Source organism: Leucopleurus acutus, assembly GCF_964270905.1.
Source record: "Leucopleurus acutus genome assembly, chromosome: 1".
In the NCBI taxonomy this organism is placed as follows: domain Eukaryota; kingdom Metazoa; phylum Chordata; class Mammalia; order Artiodactyla; family Delphinidae; genus Leucopleurus; species Leucopleurus acutus.
Window position 1 is genome coordinate 70098 of NC_139142.1, and position 17603 is coordinate 87700.

A 17603-nucleotide genomic window follows, 5' to 3' on the forward strand; every position below is an offset into this window, starting at 1 on the left:
GCTCTTTTGGAGATATAAGTGGCCCCCGTTCCTTCACAGCAGAAGAATTTCATCTGGACACCCAGGCACCCTTTCCCTGTGGACCCACATGTCCAAATTCAGGACAGTGGGGTGTGAGCCAGGTGTCTTGTGCCAGCTTCTGAGAACCACGCAAAGAGATCCTACAAGCGTCCCCTTTCGAGGTCTTCAGCGCCGTCTGTGCCTCGGCTGAGAACCTGGACGGAGGATCAGAGCTCACAGAGGAGGCGGGAGATGGGAGGGACGTGGGTCCCCAATGGGCTGGGATGGACCAGCAGCCTGGACAACCTTCCAGACTCACGTGGGAGTGACACGAACATCCATGTCATCTAATCACCCTCCTCTCCAGTTTCGTGCCTCCCTGGGGGGACATAGACGAGTCCACAGTCAGGTCAGCAGGCCTTCCTCCGTGAGCCAGCGCCAGTGAGGAAGGAGTCGATTCCACGATGACCACTGGGATAATAGGCACAGGGCGACCCCCAAGCAAATTCTGGTCTGGTCACCATGAAGGAGTGGCCACGGGGCAGCCATGGGGCAGCCACTGGGTGTCCACGGCAATGCCCTGCCTGCAAACCCAGCAGGCATCTTCCTCACCTGTCTTGACCTCCCTCCCCATCCCCCCAGCCCCCTCTCTGCCATTCCTCCCACCCCTCGGCTGTCCAAGCCTCGCCCCCACCTGTGACACTTAATTTGACGTGTCGAGCAGGCTGGGCCACAAGAGCCCAGGCAGCATGTGAGGCTATTTCTGGGTGTGTCGGTGAGGGTGTAAGCAGATGGCCTTCCCCGTGCAGCGGTCCTCACCCAATCCTGGAGGCCTGGAGAGAGGAGCGGGGAGGGGGGACGGGCGGTGGGTTCGCCCCTGCCTGAGCTGGGACGTCCATCTTCTCCTGCCCTCAGACATCCGCGCTCCTGCTCCGTGGCCCTTCGGACTCAGACTGAACGACAGCGCCGTCCTCCTGGCCCCCAGCCCGCAGCTGGCAGGTCATGGGCCCGCTCGGCCTCCACGGTTGCGTGCGCCAACCCCTCATAAAGGGTCTCTTCTGTTCCGTATCTCTCCCACTGGCTCTGTCTCTCCACAGAACCCTGACCAACACACTCGCTCCGAACCGCTGCCGTTCTGCTCTCAGCCCCCTGGTGCGACCCCACCTCCAGCTGTCTCCCTGGGAGAAGTCCGCCCCGGGGCCCCTGCATACTGACGCAGCTGACACACGTGAGTGCCCACCGCCAGTCTGAAGCCCTCGGGCAGCGCCCAGCCTCAGACCCTCTGACTGACGGGTCTTCTCCTTGGTCTTTCTCCGGTGAACTGGCAGTTACCTTGTTTTTGCCACAGATTAAGCCACTTACGCTTCAGCCATGAGAGGCCGTGCAACACTGCAGTGTCCCATCCCTCCTCCACCTGGGCCATCGTCAAAAGGGTCCCCAGAGAGCAGATGACGTGGCGGCCATCCTAACAGGGGCGATGACGGTGGTGGCTTCTGTTCTGGGCTTATCACTAACTGGGTCTCCACCACGTTACTGGACAACATGAATCGGATAGGGCTTCCCTGGTGGTGCAGTGGTTGGGAGTCCACCTGCCGATGCAGGGGACGCGGGTTCGTGCCCCGGTCTGGGAGGATCCCACGTGCCGCGGAGCGGCTGGGCCCGTGAGCCATGGCCGCTGAGCCTGCGCGTCCGGAGCCTGTGCTCCACAACGGGAGAGGCCACAACAGTGAGAGGCCCGCGTAACGCAAAAAAAAAAAAAAAAAAAAAGAATCGTATAATGTGAAGTTTAGCTATTACTTAACATGAGGGAGTTCGATTTTGCCAAGTTGGGTTTTTACTATGATGAAGCTATTTTCCTACAGAAAAAGTGAACGTGCTTTGGAACGGAAGAAGACGGGTCAGGAGTTCGAATGTGTTTTCGTCTTGAGGGGCCAAGCTGCGTCGTGCAGGGCAGACTCTGCCTGGTGCCACCACAGCAGGTGAGGTGCATCTGAGCCCCACCACAGCAGGTGAGGTATGTCTGAGCCCCACCACAGCAGGTGAGGTGCGTCTGAGCCCCACTCCAGGAGGAGCAAGGGGGACGCAGAGGCCCCTCACTCCGGGGAAGAGGGCAAGGCCCTCGGCCTCAAACCCAGGGGCCTCGTCTTCCACTGGCATCCCGGGCTGTCAGACCCCAGACCCAGCGAGGCAAGTACCCCACCCCCGAGGCTGGCCCTCAGAACACGGCCGTCATGGAACCAGTTCTGGCCCAGGGCCCCTGAGGGGCCCACGCGGGGGGCTTCTGAGAGGGACTTCCCTACCAACAGGGGAAGCCACAAGGAGGAGTCCCCGCCCTCTCCTTCCCGAATTGGGAAGCTGTTTTTGAGATGACAGGAGCTGTGAGCTGATGAGCGAGGCGATGACAGACAGGGAGCTGCTGTCACTTCTGGCCATCACAGACCACCTCAGGAAGCCAGGGAAGGGCAGGCTGGGACGTCCCCATCTTGTTCCCAAGGCAAACCCAGAGGGCAGACACCTCGGGCCACGAGCCAGACAACAGCCCCGGTCATGAAAACGGTGGGTGCCGGCCTGGGCCTCATTCGGAGACCCTCAAAGTCGGGGGGCAGGGCACATGGCCCATTAAACCAAGTCAGGACCAGTGTGGCTGGCACCGCAGGGCCATGGAGGCCAGTGGAGGCAGAGGTAGGAGGCGCGGACCAGTGCTGACGCCCAGGAGGACGGGTGAGCCTGGGGCTCCGTGAGCCCAGAGCCGTCTTCTCTGCCCTGGGAGTGCGCCAAGTTCCCGCCTCTGACACCGGGACACAGGGCCTCACAGCCAAGGCAACCCCACAGCAACGGCCCCATCGCTAGGCGGAGACCCAAGGGCCAGCAAGGGGCTCCTCCCGGAAGAGGCAGGAACCCAAAACAGACCGTCGGGGGAGGGGGCGGGACCCTAGGGCCCCTCAGACCCACTCTCCCACGGGTCCTCCCTGCCGTCCCCATCTGACTGCCCAGAGAGACCAGGACAGGACAGAAGTGGACCGGCCCAGCCGCCCGCCGTCACTCGCTCACACCCCGCCCCTCAGGCGCCCCTCCGCAGCTATCAAGAGACTGGACACATCAAACAGGCAGAGCAGTGCCACGTTCCATACAAAACTGTAAACAAGAGTCTTTAAAATGACAGAGGCCTCCTTAGTCCCAAACTCTGAGCCAGAGGCCCCCACCCAGGGACCCCAGGGGAACAGACCTCCGCCCACTCTGTCCTCCCTTCCCACCCAGGTCCCCAGCAGGCGGAGGTGGGACCCTTCCCGCTCTGGCTCAGGCTGTACACACGGGCGCCCACGCTGGGCAGACTGGCCGAGCAGGGGCTGAGGTCCGTGGTCCGAAGGATTCCTGAGATGAAGAAGCGGCCGGGGGTCGCCCCCCACCCCCCTGGGTTCGGGCACTCTCCGCACCTAGCCCCGTTGGGAGCCCGCCCCCACCCCATCCCATGCAAACCGTGCGCCTGCAGCCACGCGTCTCAGCGCCCTCGGGCGGCCCCTGTCACGTGTCCAGGGCGTCTCGCGTGGGTGAGGGCCCGTGGGGGCGGCCCGGCTGGCCGTGCAGCGGCGCGTGCGGCGGCACCGAGTTGCGCTGGGGGGCTGGGGGCTGCAGCTCCAGAGCCAGCGCGGGTGGTGGGAAGTCGCGCACCTGGCGGCGGTACTCCAGAAAGGTGCAGGCCTTGGTGGCGAGCGCCACCACGTTCTTGCCCACGAAGATGGCCGAGACGCGGCTGTCGCGGAAGAGAGCCATGTTGGCGGCGCGCGCCAGCACAGCCACCACGTTGACGGTGGCGAGGCTGAGCACCGGATAGAGCATCATCTTCTGCGGCGCGATGTGCTCGCCCTGCATGCTGACCTCACTGAGCGCCACGCACGGCAGAACCAGCAGCAGCATGTAGCAGTAGAAGAAGGTGAGGCCCTCGGCCCAGAGCGGCAGCGCGGTGCGCGGCGGCTCCCACAGGTTGGCCTGCATGTCCAACAGGTCCAGCAGGTCCAGCGCCACCCAGAAGAGGCGGCCGCGCAGGTCCTCGCGCTTCCGGAAGGTGCGCACGTACTCCATGCGGTCGAGCGCCACGAGCAGCAGGAAGAGGCCGGGCACGCACACCGACAGCAGCAGCGTCAGCGCCTTGCGCGCCAGCGGGTCGGCCGCGCCGCGCCGCGCCGCCTTGTAGTTCTGGAAGATGAAGTAGAGCTTGATCTCCAGCACGAAGATGTAGAGGAACCAGAGAATCATGGCGTAGCCGCGCTTGGCCGTGCGCACCTCGGCGCCTACCCACACGGCCACGTAGCGCAACACCAGCAGGAAGCACACGTCGCCCACCAACACGATAATGCACACGCCGATCTTGCGCGGGCCCTGGTTCTGCTCCACCAGGTACGCGTCCATGACCGCCATGCTGCCCATGATCACCAGCGTGGTCAGGCACACGTGGCGCCGGTCCGGGGGCGGCAGCACCATGGTCGGCCGCCGGGGCCCCGACCTGGGCGCGCGCAGCCCCACGCTAGGCGGGACGAGGCCCTGCGGCGGCGGCGGCGGCGGCGGCGGCGGCGGCGGCGGCGGCGGCGGCGGCGGCGCTCAGCCCTCGGGCATGTCGCGGGGCCTGTCCAGCCGCCCCGAGGGCGCCGCTGCTCCCGGCTGGCGAGCTCAGAATCTGAGGAGATCAGAGCAGACAGAGTCAGGATGCGGAGGGGGCGGCCTCTCCCACCCCGGCGACGTGCTTCCCGCGAGGGGCGCTGTCCCCACTCGGGGCCCCGGGCCTCGGCTGCACGCACGCGCCGATGTGCGCACGGGGGGCCGCGAGCCAGAGCGGGGACTCCAGGGGGCGCCGCAGCCCCACCTGAGACCCGAGACCTCGTTCCCGCCACCGCCGGGGAGGAAATGGAACGGAAGTGGCTTCTCCCCGCCGCGCGCGCGTCCCCGGGGACCCGGAGGTTTGTCCCTGCTGGGCCCACGCCGCAGGCCCGGGGTTCCGTCCCGTGGCCGTTCCCGCGGGAGCTCGGGCGTCCTCGCTCCCGGCGCCGCGCTGGGCGGGAGGCGGGCCTGCGCTCTCCGCTCTGCGCGCTCAGGGAAGGCCGGAGGAGCCGGAGCTCTGGACAGGTTTTCCGATCCAGGACTGAGAGTCATCCAGGGCCTGCGGATTCCATCCCAAAAGCCTCTCCGTGTTTCCCAACCCTTGCCTCGCAGCCCCTGCATCTTCCCTCCCTGCCTCGGCAGACTCAGTCTCCCCTCCGGTCCACCGTTCACAGGGCGTGTGGACCAGTCTCTGCCCTGCTCCCATCGTGGCTCCCTACTGCGCTGGCTGCGTCTCCTGCCGTGTACATTCCCCCAGCCGCGGCGCCAGCTCACCCACGCCGCCCTGCTCACCATGAAGGGGTGGTCCCCCTGCCACTCCCTCCCCCCTGCCCTTGGGGGCAATCTCAGGAAGCCTTCCCTCCGCTAACGCCCACCTGGGCCTGCTTTGGGTTCCACGGCCCCCTGCACCCCTCTCACACCCCTGGCACTGGTTGTCATGGCTGTACTGGTCAGAGTTCCGCCGCAGGCTGCGGGTCCCCACACCTGTGCCCGTTCGCACCTGGGGGACGATGGAGGCCCTGCGCCCTCACCCACCCGAAAGTCACTTGCAGGCTCACTCCCAGCCAGTCTCCCCATCCCTCCTGTCCCTCCCACAGCACCCCTGGCCCCAGGGCTCTGTTTACTGCCCTGTCCAGACAAGGACATAGAATTTAATGTCACGTGTGACTGTGGAGCCAGTGCCCAGCCTGCCCCTGGTGATACCGCAGCCCCCACTGCCTGGGGAAGGAGGTCCCCTTCCAAGTCGGCACCTCCACCCCTGCCCTCACTGCAGTGCTGCCCCACCCAGCACCCACCTCCCAGGAGCCCCTGCCGCCACATCCAGGGCCCCCAACCACTCTGAGCTCGGCCGCGTCGAGTAGTAGGTGCCTCGGGAGGGTCATCGGCCTATTATGCCCCTGCCTCCACACTTCCGTGAGCTGCTGCTCCCCCCTCACACACACACCCCGTGTCCGCCGCCACTGGGTGGACACGCTTGACCCACGAAGCCCCCCGCCCCCCGCCACACACACACATACCTGGGCCTCCTGTGGCTGCAGCAGCGGCCTGGGAATTTCCTTCATCCCAGCCCTTGGCCAACTAGCCAAACAGCCGCTGCACCACTAACCCCTTCCTCCCCACCCATACCACGGCTCACTCACTCATCAAACATGCGCGGAGGGCTGAGGGTGCCGGGACAGACCCCGTCACGGAGGGAGCCCCGGCCCCTGCCCCAGGCAGCCAGCGCCAGGGCCTGGCCACCCCTCCCCCACACCCTGCCGGGCCTCTCCCTGGGGACTGGCCCCGCTGCCCTGGCCGGCCCGGGCCCGGCCCGGTGCCTCCTGCACGCCCCACTGCCCGGACCTCACAGACTCCGGAGCCTCCGGGCCCTTCACTGCCCGCCTCCTCCCCGGCGCCTCACACGCCCTCCAGCCCCAACCGTCCCTCAGTGCCCACAAGCGGTGGCAGGGGGAGAGAAAAGGGCCGCCCTCCCCCGGCCCCAGCCCGATCGGACAGAGGGCGGTGAAGGGGTTGGGCCGCTCCCGCAGCTGCGTCTCCGCTCCTCTGACCCCACCGCCCGCTCCCCCGCCAGGCCTCACCCCTGCAGCGCCGCCCCTGCATCCCGCCGCCCCTGCGGCCGGAGAGTCGGGGTTCACCAGGAGCCCCAGCCCGCGCGCCCTGCCCGCGCGCCCTGCCCTCACTTACCCGCCGCCGGCCAGATGCTGCGCCGCGCCCGGGCCGGCTCCGCGGAGCCCGTAGGTGCGCGGGGCCGAGGCCGCGCTCTTCTGCGCTCAGCTGCGCCCCCAGCCCGCGCGCGCGCCCCACCCCCGGCCTGAGGCCCCGCCCCGCGCTCCCAGCCGCCTGCGCCCGCCTGACGGCGATGGGGGTCCCCGCGACCCCGCCCCCTCCGCAGCGCCGGTTGCCAGGGCGACGGCACTGCGCAGCAACGGCCCCCGGGACCTATGACACTGGGCAGCCTGACGCCCCCCAGGGTCCACGCGCAAGCCCGGGAAGTCTCCTGTCCACCGTCCTCACCCAACAGCCGGAGAATCGCCCCGCGGGCGCCTCAGTTCCGCTCACACCCTGAAGTTCCACGGCAGCCCGTACCCGGGCCACCCACCAGTGTGACCCCGATCGCCTGCGACAGGCGGCCTGCGGGACCCTGTGTCTTACCCGCGGAGCTAGCCCCGACGTGGGGGCCGGGCTGCCCGCCGACTATCTGCAGGTGGCCCCCCGGGACCTCGTTTGGGGACACGGAGCCGCGTCCCAGAGAAGCCCTGCATCCTGGGTTTCTCCAGCCTTCCCGGTTCTTATCTGAGGGCGCAGAGCAGGGCCACTGGGCAGCCCTCATCCTCTTCTCCAGCCATCCAGGGAGCACGCTAGGGTTTGGAAGCTCGGGCTTCCTTCCCCCCACCGGAGTCCCCACCCTGTCCTCACTGAGCACCGCCCCCAACATGCCAGCCATGCCCACCCCAGGATGGAGGAGGGGACCGCACCGGCTGCCTGCCTGCTGCCTCTGACAGGAGGAGACCAGGTCAGAGGGTGAAGGGACACCCTTGATCCCTCGCACCTGGTCGGCTTGCACCGAGGCCCCACATGTGCCTGGTTCCACACAGGTGGCTGAGTCTGTGCAGGTGACGGGATCTGCCGCGCTCCACCAGCACTGGGGGCCGGCCAGGGGTGCACCGGGGCCAGCAGGGAGTGAGGATAGCAGGCCCGCCGCCCTGGGCCGTCCATGAGAGGCACACGTGAGGTGCTGCGATGCTCTTGGGCTGAGCCCTCAGGATGGCTGACTGGGGGATACCAGCCCCCATGGCCACTCGCACACTTGCTCTCACGGGAAGAAGTGTAGTCAGGACCCTAAGGCTGCCTCACTGCCCAGGGAGGGGCCCCAGACCCAGGGAGGGTTTACCTTCCCCAGGAGGTCTCCAGGGACAAAGGGCCTGGGGAGCAAGGCCACTTCCTGCAGCATGGAGGGAGGAGGCCCAGGGAGCACAGGTTCCGTCTGGCCAGCAGGCACCACCAGCAACCACCTGGCACAACCACCCTAGCAGGCCCAGGAGGCAGAGGAGGGCCGGAAGCACCTCCAGGGCCCCCTGAGCCCACACCACAGCCCACACGGCCTGCTCCCTCCCTCCACCCTCCGCTCGCAGGGAGGGGCTGCCCCCCAGGACACCCTGCCCATCTCCTCTCTCCCTCTGCCCTCCCCACCTCACCTAAGGGCTGCTGGGAAGGCCCTATCTTTAACCCCTGTCCTGCTTGCCTGGGTCAGTGTTCCAAACACCACACACCCCATTGCCACCCCGGCACCCAGTTCTTGCCTCTCAATCCCCTTATCTGTGTGTCCACCCGGCTAGCGCCAGGCCCAGAGCCCTTGGGACGTGGGCCGGCTCCCTCTGGAGGATGTCATTAAATTAAGGGCCTTGAGATCTGGGATCATCCAGATTATCAGGTGGGCCATTGTCATCACAAGTGTCCTATTGGGAGGGAGGCAGGGGTGCAAACGCGCGCTGAGGGACCGCCGAGGGGGTCTCTGTGTGAGGACCGCGCCCAGGAGACCGTCCTTCTGGAGCCACGTGTGATGAAGTGACCAGGTGAATTGTCAGGGCACCTGTAGTTTACCCTAAGTGGTCCACGATACAACGTACATTTATTTCTACACACACACTCACTTCAATAAAGAGAAACCAAATGTGACAGGACAGTAAGAGGTGCCCAGTCGAGACCAAGGATATATATATATATATATATATATATATATATATATATATATATACACACACACACATATATACGTATACACACACACACACATATATTTTTTTGGGGGGGGGGCCACACGGCTTGTGGGATCTTAGTTCCCTGACCAGGGATTGAACCCAGGCCCTTGGCAGTGGGAGCGCCAAATCTTAACCACTGGATCGCCAGGGAAGTCCCTGTTGTCTTTTTCTTTTATGTCTCCTGGGTTCCGTTTGGGGTGAGATGGGATAAACCCTGTCTCGTTCGCTGAGTGCAGCTATAAGAAGAAGGTAATGCATGAGGTACTGAGGGCTCTGAAGCCTGAGCAGACTGGGGGGAGAACGAGAATGTGAAGCACCACCAACCTGGCGGTGAGTTTCTGGATCTTCCCCCCATATCCCCAGGCTGGACTCTGCCGGGTCCAGAAGCCAGACATGGGGACACGACAGGGACAGAGAGCTCCAGGAGGGGCCCCCTAGTTCTGGCTCAGGGAGGGAAAGAAGAGAGACTGGGAGAAGAGAGATTGGGAGGGGGGGTTCCGTTTGCTGCTTCGGGGCACCTGGGCAATCCTACCTCCACCCAGGCTGCAGTCAAGGCATCAGGGTTCACAGGCACCTTTTTAGGGAGAAGACCCTCCTCTCCAGTCAGAGGAGACGTGGTCCCAGAGGGTGGGACCCAGTTGCCTCGAGCAGACGGGGAGAGCCAGGCCCTTCTCTCTTTCCCAAGATGCAGGCACAGTGAGGGGGAGTGTGCAGGAGGGCGGGGTGACTAAAGCCCCCAACTTCTGCCAGAGGACTGGAAAGGGGAGCCCCAGGGAGCCCGAAAGTAACGGAGGCATGCCGGGGGAGGGGCTCCAGAAGGCAACCCGCGAAGCTCTTCATGACTTTTGGGCTCAACCCCAAGCCACGTGTGCCCGGGTCCAGTCCCAAGTGTCACCCTGAGTCCAAGGACTGAACTACAGGACGCAGCACTGCACGAGTCCCACACTGGCCACTGGGCAGTGCCCACACAGGACGGATTCAAATAACACTGCAAAGGCTTTGAAAACAGAACTGACATTGAAACCACTACCCACAGAAGGCTATTTGGAATTTTCTGCCTGAACCCAACTGGGTTGATTGCATGCTAAAACAAAAATATCACCATTCTCAATAGGATTTAAACAAGACCAGATATTCATAACATACCGTTTGAATGTGCAGAATATAATCCAAAATTACTCTGCATATGAAGAGCCAGGAAAATCCAACCCACAAGGGAAAAGAAAGTCCAACGCCATCATGTCACAAATATTCTCAACAAAATATTAGCAGATAGAAGCAAGCAACGTAAAAAATAAAAACAAAGAAACACCACAACCAAAGGGAGGTTATCTCAGGAAAGCAAATAAATCAGTGTGATCCACCGTATCAACAATCTAAGGAAGAGACCATGTGATCATATCAACTCATGCATAGAAAGCATTCAACAGAGTTCAATATCCATCCATGATAAATACTCAGCAAACCAGAAATAGGAGAAATTTTACTAAATTTAATAAAGGGTATCTAAAAAGAAAAAAAAAGAGACAAAACAAAACTACAACTAACATGATAGTTAATAATGAAGGACTGGGTGTTTTGCCCTAAGATCAGAAACAAGGCAAAGATGTCCACTCTATCCATTACTATCTGCTATTGTACCAGCAGTCCTAGCCAATGCAATAAAATAAGAAAACTAAATAAATGACATACAGAATAGAAGGGAAGAAATAAGACTCACTCTATTCGTAGATGGCATGAAAGTCTATGTAGAAAATCCCAAAAGTTCTACCAAAAAAAAAAAATCTGAGTACTAATAAGTGAGGTTAGCAAGGTTGCAGGATACAAGGTCAAAACAACTTCAATCCTGCTTCTACTGGAAGCAAACAACTGAAAACCAAAATTTTTAAAGCAATAACATTTACTTTAGCTCCCCCCAAAATTAAATACTTGGGTATAAATCTAACAAAACACATACAGGATTTATATGCGGAAAATGTCTGTTCAAATTCTTTACACATTTTTCCATTGCGTTATGGTCCTTTTATTGTTGAGTTGTAAGAAGGAATTCTTTTTATGTTTTGTATACAAGTCTCTTACCAGATATGTAATTTGAAAATATTTTCTCCAATTCTGTGGGTTGTCTTTTCAATTTTTTTGATGGTGTCCTCTGGAGCTTAAAAACTTTTGATGACACATGCCGCAACGAAGATCCCACTACCGCAACTAAGACCCAGCGCGGCCAAAGTAGATAAATATTTTAAAAAAAAAAAACCTTTTGATGAAGTTGTTTATCTATCTCATCTTTTGTTGCTTGTGCTTTCGGTATCATATCTAAGAAGGTTTTGCCTAACCCTAGTCATAAAGATTTTCCCCCATGTTTTCTTCTAAGAATTTTATAGGTTTAGGTTTTACATTTAGGTCTATGATCCATTTTTAGTTAAATTTAATGGATGCTGTAAGAAAGGGATCTGTTATGGGTTAAATTATGGTGCCCCAAAAGATATGCTGAAGTCCCAGTACCTGTGAGTGGGACCTTATTTGGAAATAGAGTCTTTGCAGATGTAATCAACTTAAATTGAGGTCATATTGGAGTAGGGTGGGCCCTAAATCCAATGCCTAGTGTCCTTATAAGGAAAGAGAGATTTGAAGACACAGACACATACACAGAGGAAAGAAGACCATGCGATGACAGAGGCAGCTCTTGGAGCGATACAGCTACAAACCAAGGGATGCCAAGGCTTGCTGGCCACCACCGGAAGCAGGAGCAAATTCTCACTCAGAGCGCCCAGAAGGAACCACCCCCGCCAGCACCTTGATCTCAGACCTCTAGCCTGCAGAACTGTGAGAGGACAAATTTCTATTATAAGCCGTCCAGTTTGTGGTCATTTATTGCAGCAGCCCTAAGAAACTAATACAGGATCCAGTTTAGTTCCTTTGCATATAAAAATTTCATTCTTTTGCATATCCAGTTGTCCCAGTACCATTTGTTGAAAAGACTTTCCTTTCCCACTGAATTGTCTTAGCACCCTTTCAAAAATCAATTGACCACAAATGCAAGGGTTTATTTCTGGATTCTCAATTCTGTTCCATTGGTCTATATGTCTACTCTTATTACAGTACCACACTGTCTTTTCTTTTTTTATATTTATTTATTTATTTTGGCTGTGCCGGGTCTTAGTTGCGGCACACAGGATCTTTAGTTGCAGCATGCAAACTCTTAGTTGTGGCATGTGGGGTCTAGTTCCCCGACCAGGGATTGAACCCGGGCCCCCTGCATTGGGAGCACGGAGTCCTAGCCACTGGACTACCAGGGAAGTCCCGCACACTGTCTTTTTTTTTTCAAATAAACAATAATTTTATAGATAACTTTAGGATGTATGAATGTGATAAAGAATGCTTCGGGTGGGGTGTGCTACTTTATTATTTTTTTAATATAAATTTATTTACTTATTTTTTTTTTTTTTTTTGGCTGTGTTGGGTCTTTGTTGCTGGGCGTGGGCTTTCTCTAGTTGCGGCGAGCGGGGGCTACTCTTGGTTGCGGTGCGTGGGCTTCTCATTGCGGTGGCTTCTCTTGTTGCGGAGCACGGGCTCCAGGCACGTGGGCTCAGTAGTTGTGGCTCGTGGGCTCCAGAGCGCAGGCTCAGTAGTTGTGGCACACGGGCATAGTTGCTCTGCGGCATGTGGGATCTTCCTGGACCAGGGCTCGAATCCGTGTACCCTGCATTGGCAGGTGGATTCTTTTTTTTTTTTAACATCTTTATTGGAGTATAATTGCTTTACGATGGTGTGTTAGTTTCTGCTGTATAACTGCACACTGTCTTGATTACTGTAGCTTGTGGTAAGTTTTGAGATTGAGAAGTGTGACTCCTCCAACTATGTTCTTCTCTTTTGAGATTGTTTTGGCTATTCTGTATCCCTTGCATTTCCATGTGATTTTAGGATCAGTTCGTCACTTTTGAAAAAAGCCGTCTGAGGTTTTGATAGGGACTGCATTGAATCTATAGATCAATCTGGTGATAAATGTAAGATGTCTTTTCCATTTATTTAGACCTTCTTTAATTTCCTTCACCTGTGTTTTGTAGTATTTAGAGCACAAATTTTACCCAACATTTGGTTAAATTTATTCCTAGTCTATTCTTTTTGATGTTGTTGTAAGTGAAATTGTTTTTCTTAACTTCATTTTTGGATTATTCACTGCTAGTGCATAGAAATACAATGGACTTTTGCATATTGATTTTGTATCCTGCAGCCCTGCTGAACTCATTTATTAATCCTAGTATTTCTTTGTGGATTCCTCAGGATTTTCTATATACAAGTTCTTGTAATATCATCTGCAAATATAGTTCTACTTCTTCATTTCCAACCTGGATGCCTTTTTTTTTTTTTTTACTTGCTTAATTGCCCTGGCTGGAACCTCCAATATAATGTTGAATAGAAGAGACAAGAGTAAACATCCTTGCCTTGTTCCTGATCTTGGGGGAAAGCTTTCAATATTTCACCATTAAGTATTATGTCAACTGTGGAGTTTGGGTAGATTCCTTTCATCAGGTTGAGGAAGTTCCTTTCTATTCCTTGTTTGTTGAATGTGACCAATTAGCTCTAACTAAGGTGTGAAGGTGATTCAACAGAGAAGGGATAGTACTTTCACTAAATTGGACATCCATATGTAAACAAAAACAAAAACCCTCAACCTAAACCTCAAATCTCATACAAAAATTAACTCAAAATGGATCATACACCTAAATGTAAAACTATAAAACTTTTAGAAGGCAATGTAAAAGGAAATCTTCACGACCTGGTGCTGGTCAAAAACAAACAAACAAACACGACACCAAAAGCACAGTCCACAAACAATAAATTGATAAACTGGACTTCATCAAAGTCAAAAACTTTGCTCTGTAAAATTCAAGTTTCAAGGAACAGTTAATTCCTAACTTAACAAGTTTTTCCAGAAAATAGGTGGCAAAGGCTGTGATGAGGCCAATGTAATCTTGATTCCAAAACATAATAAGGAACATATGAAGAAAAAAAAGAAAATTATAGACCTATTTCACTTCAAGCATAGATATGAATGTTCTAAATAAAATTTTAGCTAACCAAAACCAACTGTATATTTAAAAGTTATAGTATGATCAAATGGGACTTCTCACGGGAATGCAAGGATGGTTTGACTTGGGAAAGGGTGTTGATGTGTTAATATAATATAATTCATTACAATAAAGTAAAGGAGAAAATCATATGATTGTCTTGATTAATAAAGACAAAGCACTTAATAGTTACGATTCTAAAAAAGCTCCTAGGAAAATAAGAGTGGAAGGAAACGTTCTAAAACCTATAAAGAGTTGGGACTTCCCTGGTGATCCAGTGGTAAAGAATCCGCCCTACAATGCAGGGGACGTGAGTTCAATCCCTGGTCAGGGAACTAGGATCCCACATGCCGCGAGGCAACTAAGCCTGCGCGTCACAACTACTGAGCTCGTGCGCCTCAACTAGAGCCCGCGTGCCACAAACTACAGAGCCCATGCGCCCTGGAGCCTGCGCGCCACAACTAGAGAAGAGAAAACCCGCACACCACAACTAGAGAGAAACCCGCACACGGCAACAAAGATCCTGCACGCCACAACGAAAGATCCTGCACGCCGCAACGAAAGATCCTGCACGCCGCAACTAAGACCCAAAAAGCCAAAAGTAAAAATAAGATAAATAAATAATAAATAAATCTTTTAAAAAAAAGGGTATAATAAGTTATGTACCAAAAGCGCACAGCAAGCACCATTCTTAATGGAGAACCTTAGCTACATGCCCTTGAAGACTGAGAATAAGCGTTAGCAAGACGGCCAAAATGAAACTACCATCATCACAGTATCTTCCTACACCAGCAACAGTAGGCAATAAATCTCTTCATATAGAACCCCTACTGGTTCTGCTCCTCTGGTTAGACCCTGATGAAACACACGGTGATAAAAGCAGCGTAGTGTTAGTACATGAACTGACCAGTGGAACAGAAGGGAGGTCAGGATAGATGGAAGCTGAATATGGAGAAGGCCCAGATCAACGAGGACAGGATACGTCTGTGTGTAGACGGTGTTGGAAACTGGCTCACCACATGGAAGAGACCTGGATTCCTGCCCGACACCACATACAGAGGTGGACTCTGAATGGAGTGAAGACCTAAACGTTGAAGAAAAAACTGACAGAAGGAAATGTAGGAGAATATGACACAAGAAAGGGAAGCATGTCTTCAAATGTTAATTGTAAAAAGCAAGAGGCAAAAACATGATGAATCAATTAAAACAAACTTTAAATTTTCTATTCAACAAAGGAAAACCATGAGCAAACTTTTAGACAGATGACAGAATGCAGATGATATTTATAATGTGTAAAACCAATGAAGGGGGCTTCCCTGGTGGCGCAATGGTTGAGAGTCCGCCTGCCGATGCAGGGGACAGGGGTTCATGCCCTGGTCCGGGAGGATCCCACATGCCGCGGATAGGCTGGGCCCGTGGGCCATGGCCGCTGAGCCTGCGCGTCCGTAGCCTGTGCTCCGCAATGGGAGAGGCCGTAGCAGGGAGAGGCCCGCGTACCACACAAAAAAAAAACCAATGAAGGATTCATATCTCGAATTTTCAAGGAACTTCTGCAAAGCAATTTTTGAAAGTCAGCCGCCCCCAAACACCAACAATTAAAGGATATGACCAGCCAGTTACAGAAGAGGAAGGCCCCAAAACTAAGCAAGTGCATGAAAAGATGGTCAAATTCAATGATTAGAGAAATGTCAAGTAAACCTGCAGAAGCTAGGACATGCTGAGGGGGGGTCACAGGGACCGAGGATGTAGGAACTGGTGGGACCATGGACTGGAACATCCAACCGACCACCTGGAGAACTCACTGGTCTGCTCCAGGTGTGCACCCCAAAGCCCTCCTCCCACAGGTCCACCCAAGAGCAGGGGCTTTTGTGAGGCAGCCAGGGTGTCCACCTGTAGGAAACGGTCAATGTAGTGAATCTGGGACCTTATCTGCTGGGCAGAAGCAGCAAAGAGCTGTACACACAGCTTCGAGGATGCAGCTTTAAACACACAATACAGGGAATTCCCTGGCGGCCCAGTGGTTAGGACTCTGGACGTTCACTCCTGAGGGCATGGGTTCAATGCCTGGCCAGGGAACTAAGATCCCACAAGCCACTCGACAAAAAAAAATAAAGTAAAATAAATAAAATACAATAAAACACAATACAAAGTGGAAAGAAACAGAATAGGGAAACACAAAGACTTGAGTTGATTAGGGCCACAGTTCCCAAACTGTGTGCCGAGGCACCCCAGCGTGCTGCAGTGAATTCTCAGGGGCACTACAGGGTATTTTCCATTTTTGAGGGCAACACGGGATACAGAGCATGCCAGACGCATTGTGAATAATTCGACTGAGCTCAGAGCTTCCATACTGGATTGCACTGCTTTCCTTTCTAAGATCTCTTTGCAAAGCTGGTTTAACAGCAGTTGCTGAAATAAAAAAGCAAACACCAGGCAAAAATCCACATGGATCGGGTAATGCAGGTGGCAGCGTCCAATGTGATTAAGGTTTGAAAAAGTGTGTAGGGTCTAACAGTTTCAGATATCCTATTGATAAGTAATTGCAGTTTCTAAGAATTAAGGGTTTTTTCAATTCATGTGTTGTTGGTTTGTTTGGGGTTTGGGGCTTGTTTTCTAAACTGCTACTAAGTTGTTAGTACCTAAATACTTATTAAGCTCTTTGGCCACAATACACAGAAGTGTTAAGTATTTCTTCGGACCAAGAGGTGCTGTGAAAAATATTACTGAGCCACTCACTGCAAGCGCCACAAGCTGAGCAAGGGCAGGAGCCCTGAGTTAGGGCGATGCTGGCTGCCAAGACAGTCAGACCCAAGAAACAACTTCGGGGCAGCTAACAGTCACCGCTACCTTCCTCCCAAGGGAGACGAGCCAGGGCGCCCCATCTGGTCCCCGCCCCTGGCTCACCTCCCAGGGGCTCTGCGGACTACACGGCTGTCTCCATCAAGCCATGCCTGGCTCTCGATGACCCAGAGATCCTCTAAAACTAAACTAAAAACAGGAATGCCTGCACACCCACATTCATCACAGCATGTTCTTCACAACAGCCAAGAGCTGCAAGCAACCCAAATGTCCACTGAAAGATGGGGGGGGGGTAAGCCTATCGAGGTCTATTACTCAGCCTTAAAGAGGCAGGAAATCCCGACGCCTGCTACAACATGGATGAACCTCGAGGACTTTATCTCAGTGAAATAAGGCAGTCACAAAAGGACAGATCCTGTGTGAGTCCACTCATATGAGGTCCCTAGAAGAGTCAGATTCACAGAAACAGAAAGGATGGTGGGGGCCCGGGGCTGGGGGAGGGGGAATTAGTGTTTAGTGGGGACAGAGTTTCTGTGCTGCAAGATGTAAGAAGTTCTGGAGATCTGTAGCACAGCTGTGTGAATATTTTAACACTGTTGAACTGTACACTTAAAAATGGTTAAGATGGCAGAAGGAAGAATGAAATCATGCCATTTTCAGGAACGTGGATGCAATTAGAGATCATCACACTAAGTGACGTAAGTCAGACAAAGAGAAATATTACATGATGTCATTTATATGTGGAAACTAAAAAATAATACAGATGAATTTATTTACAAAACAGAAACACACTCACAGACATAGGAAACAAACTTACAGTTACCAAAGGGGAAAGGGGGTGGGGAAGGATATACGAGCCTGGGATTCATAGATACAGTCCTAC

The 17603-nt window shown here is 54.9% G+C and overlaps 1 protein-coding gene across 1 annotated transcript; it reads right to left on the reverse strand.

Annotated features, from left to right (window-relative positions):
- Positions 1-3522: 3522 nt before the first annotated feature.
- On the reverse strand, positions 3523-4479 carry TMEM121 (transmembrane protein 121; the record flags this gene model as incomplete). Its single annotated transcript, XM_082840687.1, has 1 exon — positions 3523-4479. The coding sequence occupies one exon, from the start codon at positions 4477-4479 to the stop codon at positions 3523-3525; it is 957 nt and encodes a 318-aa protein (XP_082696813.1).
- Positions 4480-17603: the final 13124 nt, after the last annotated feature.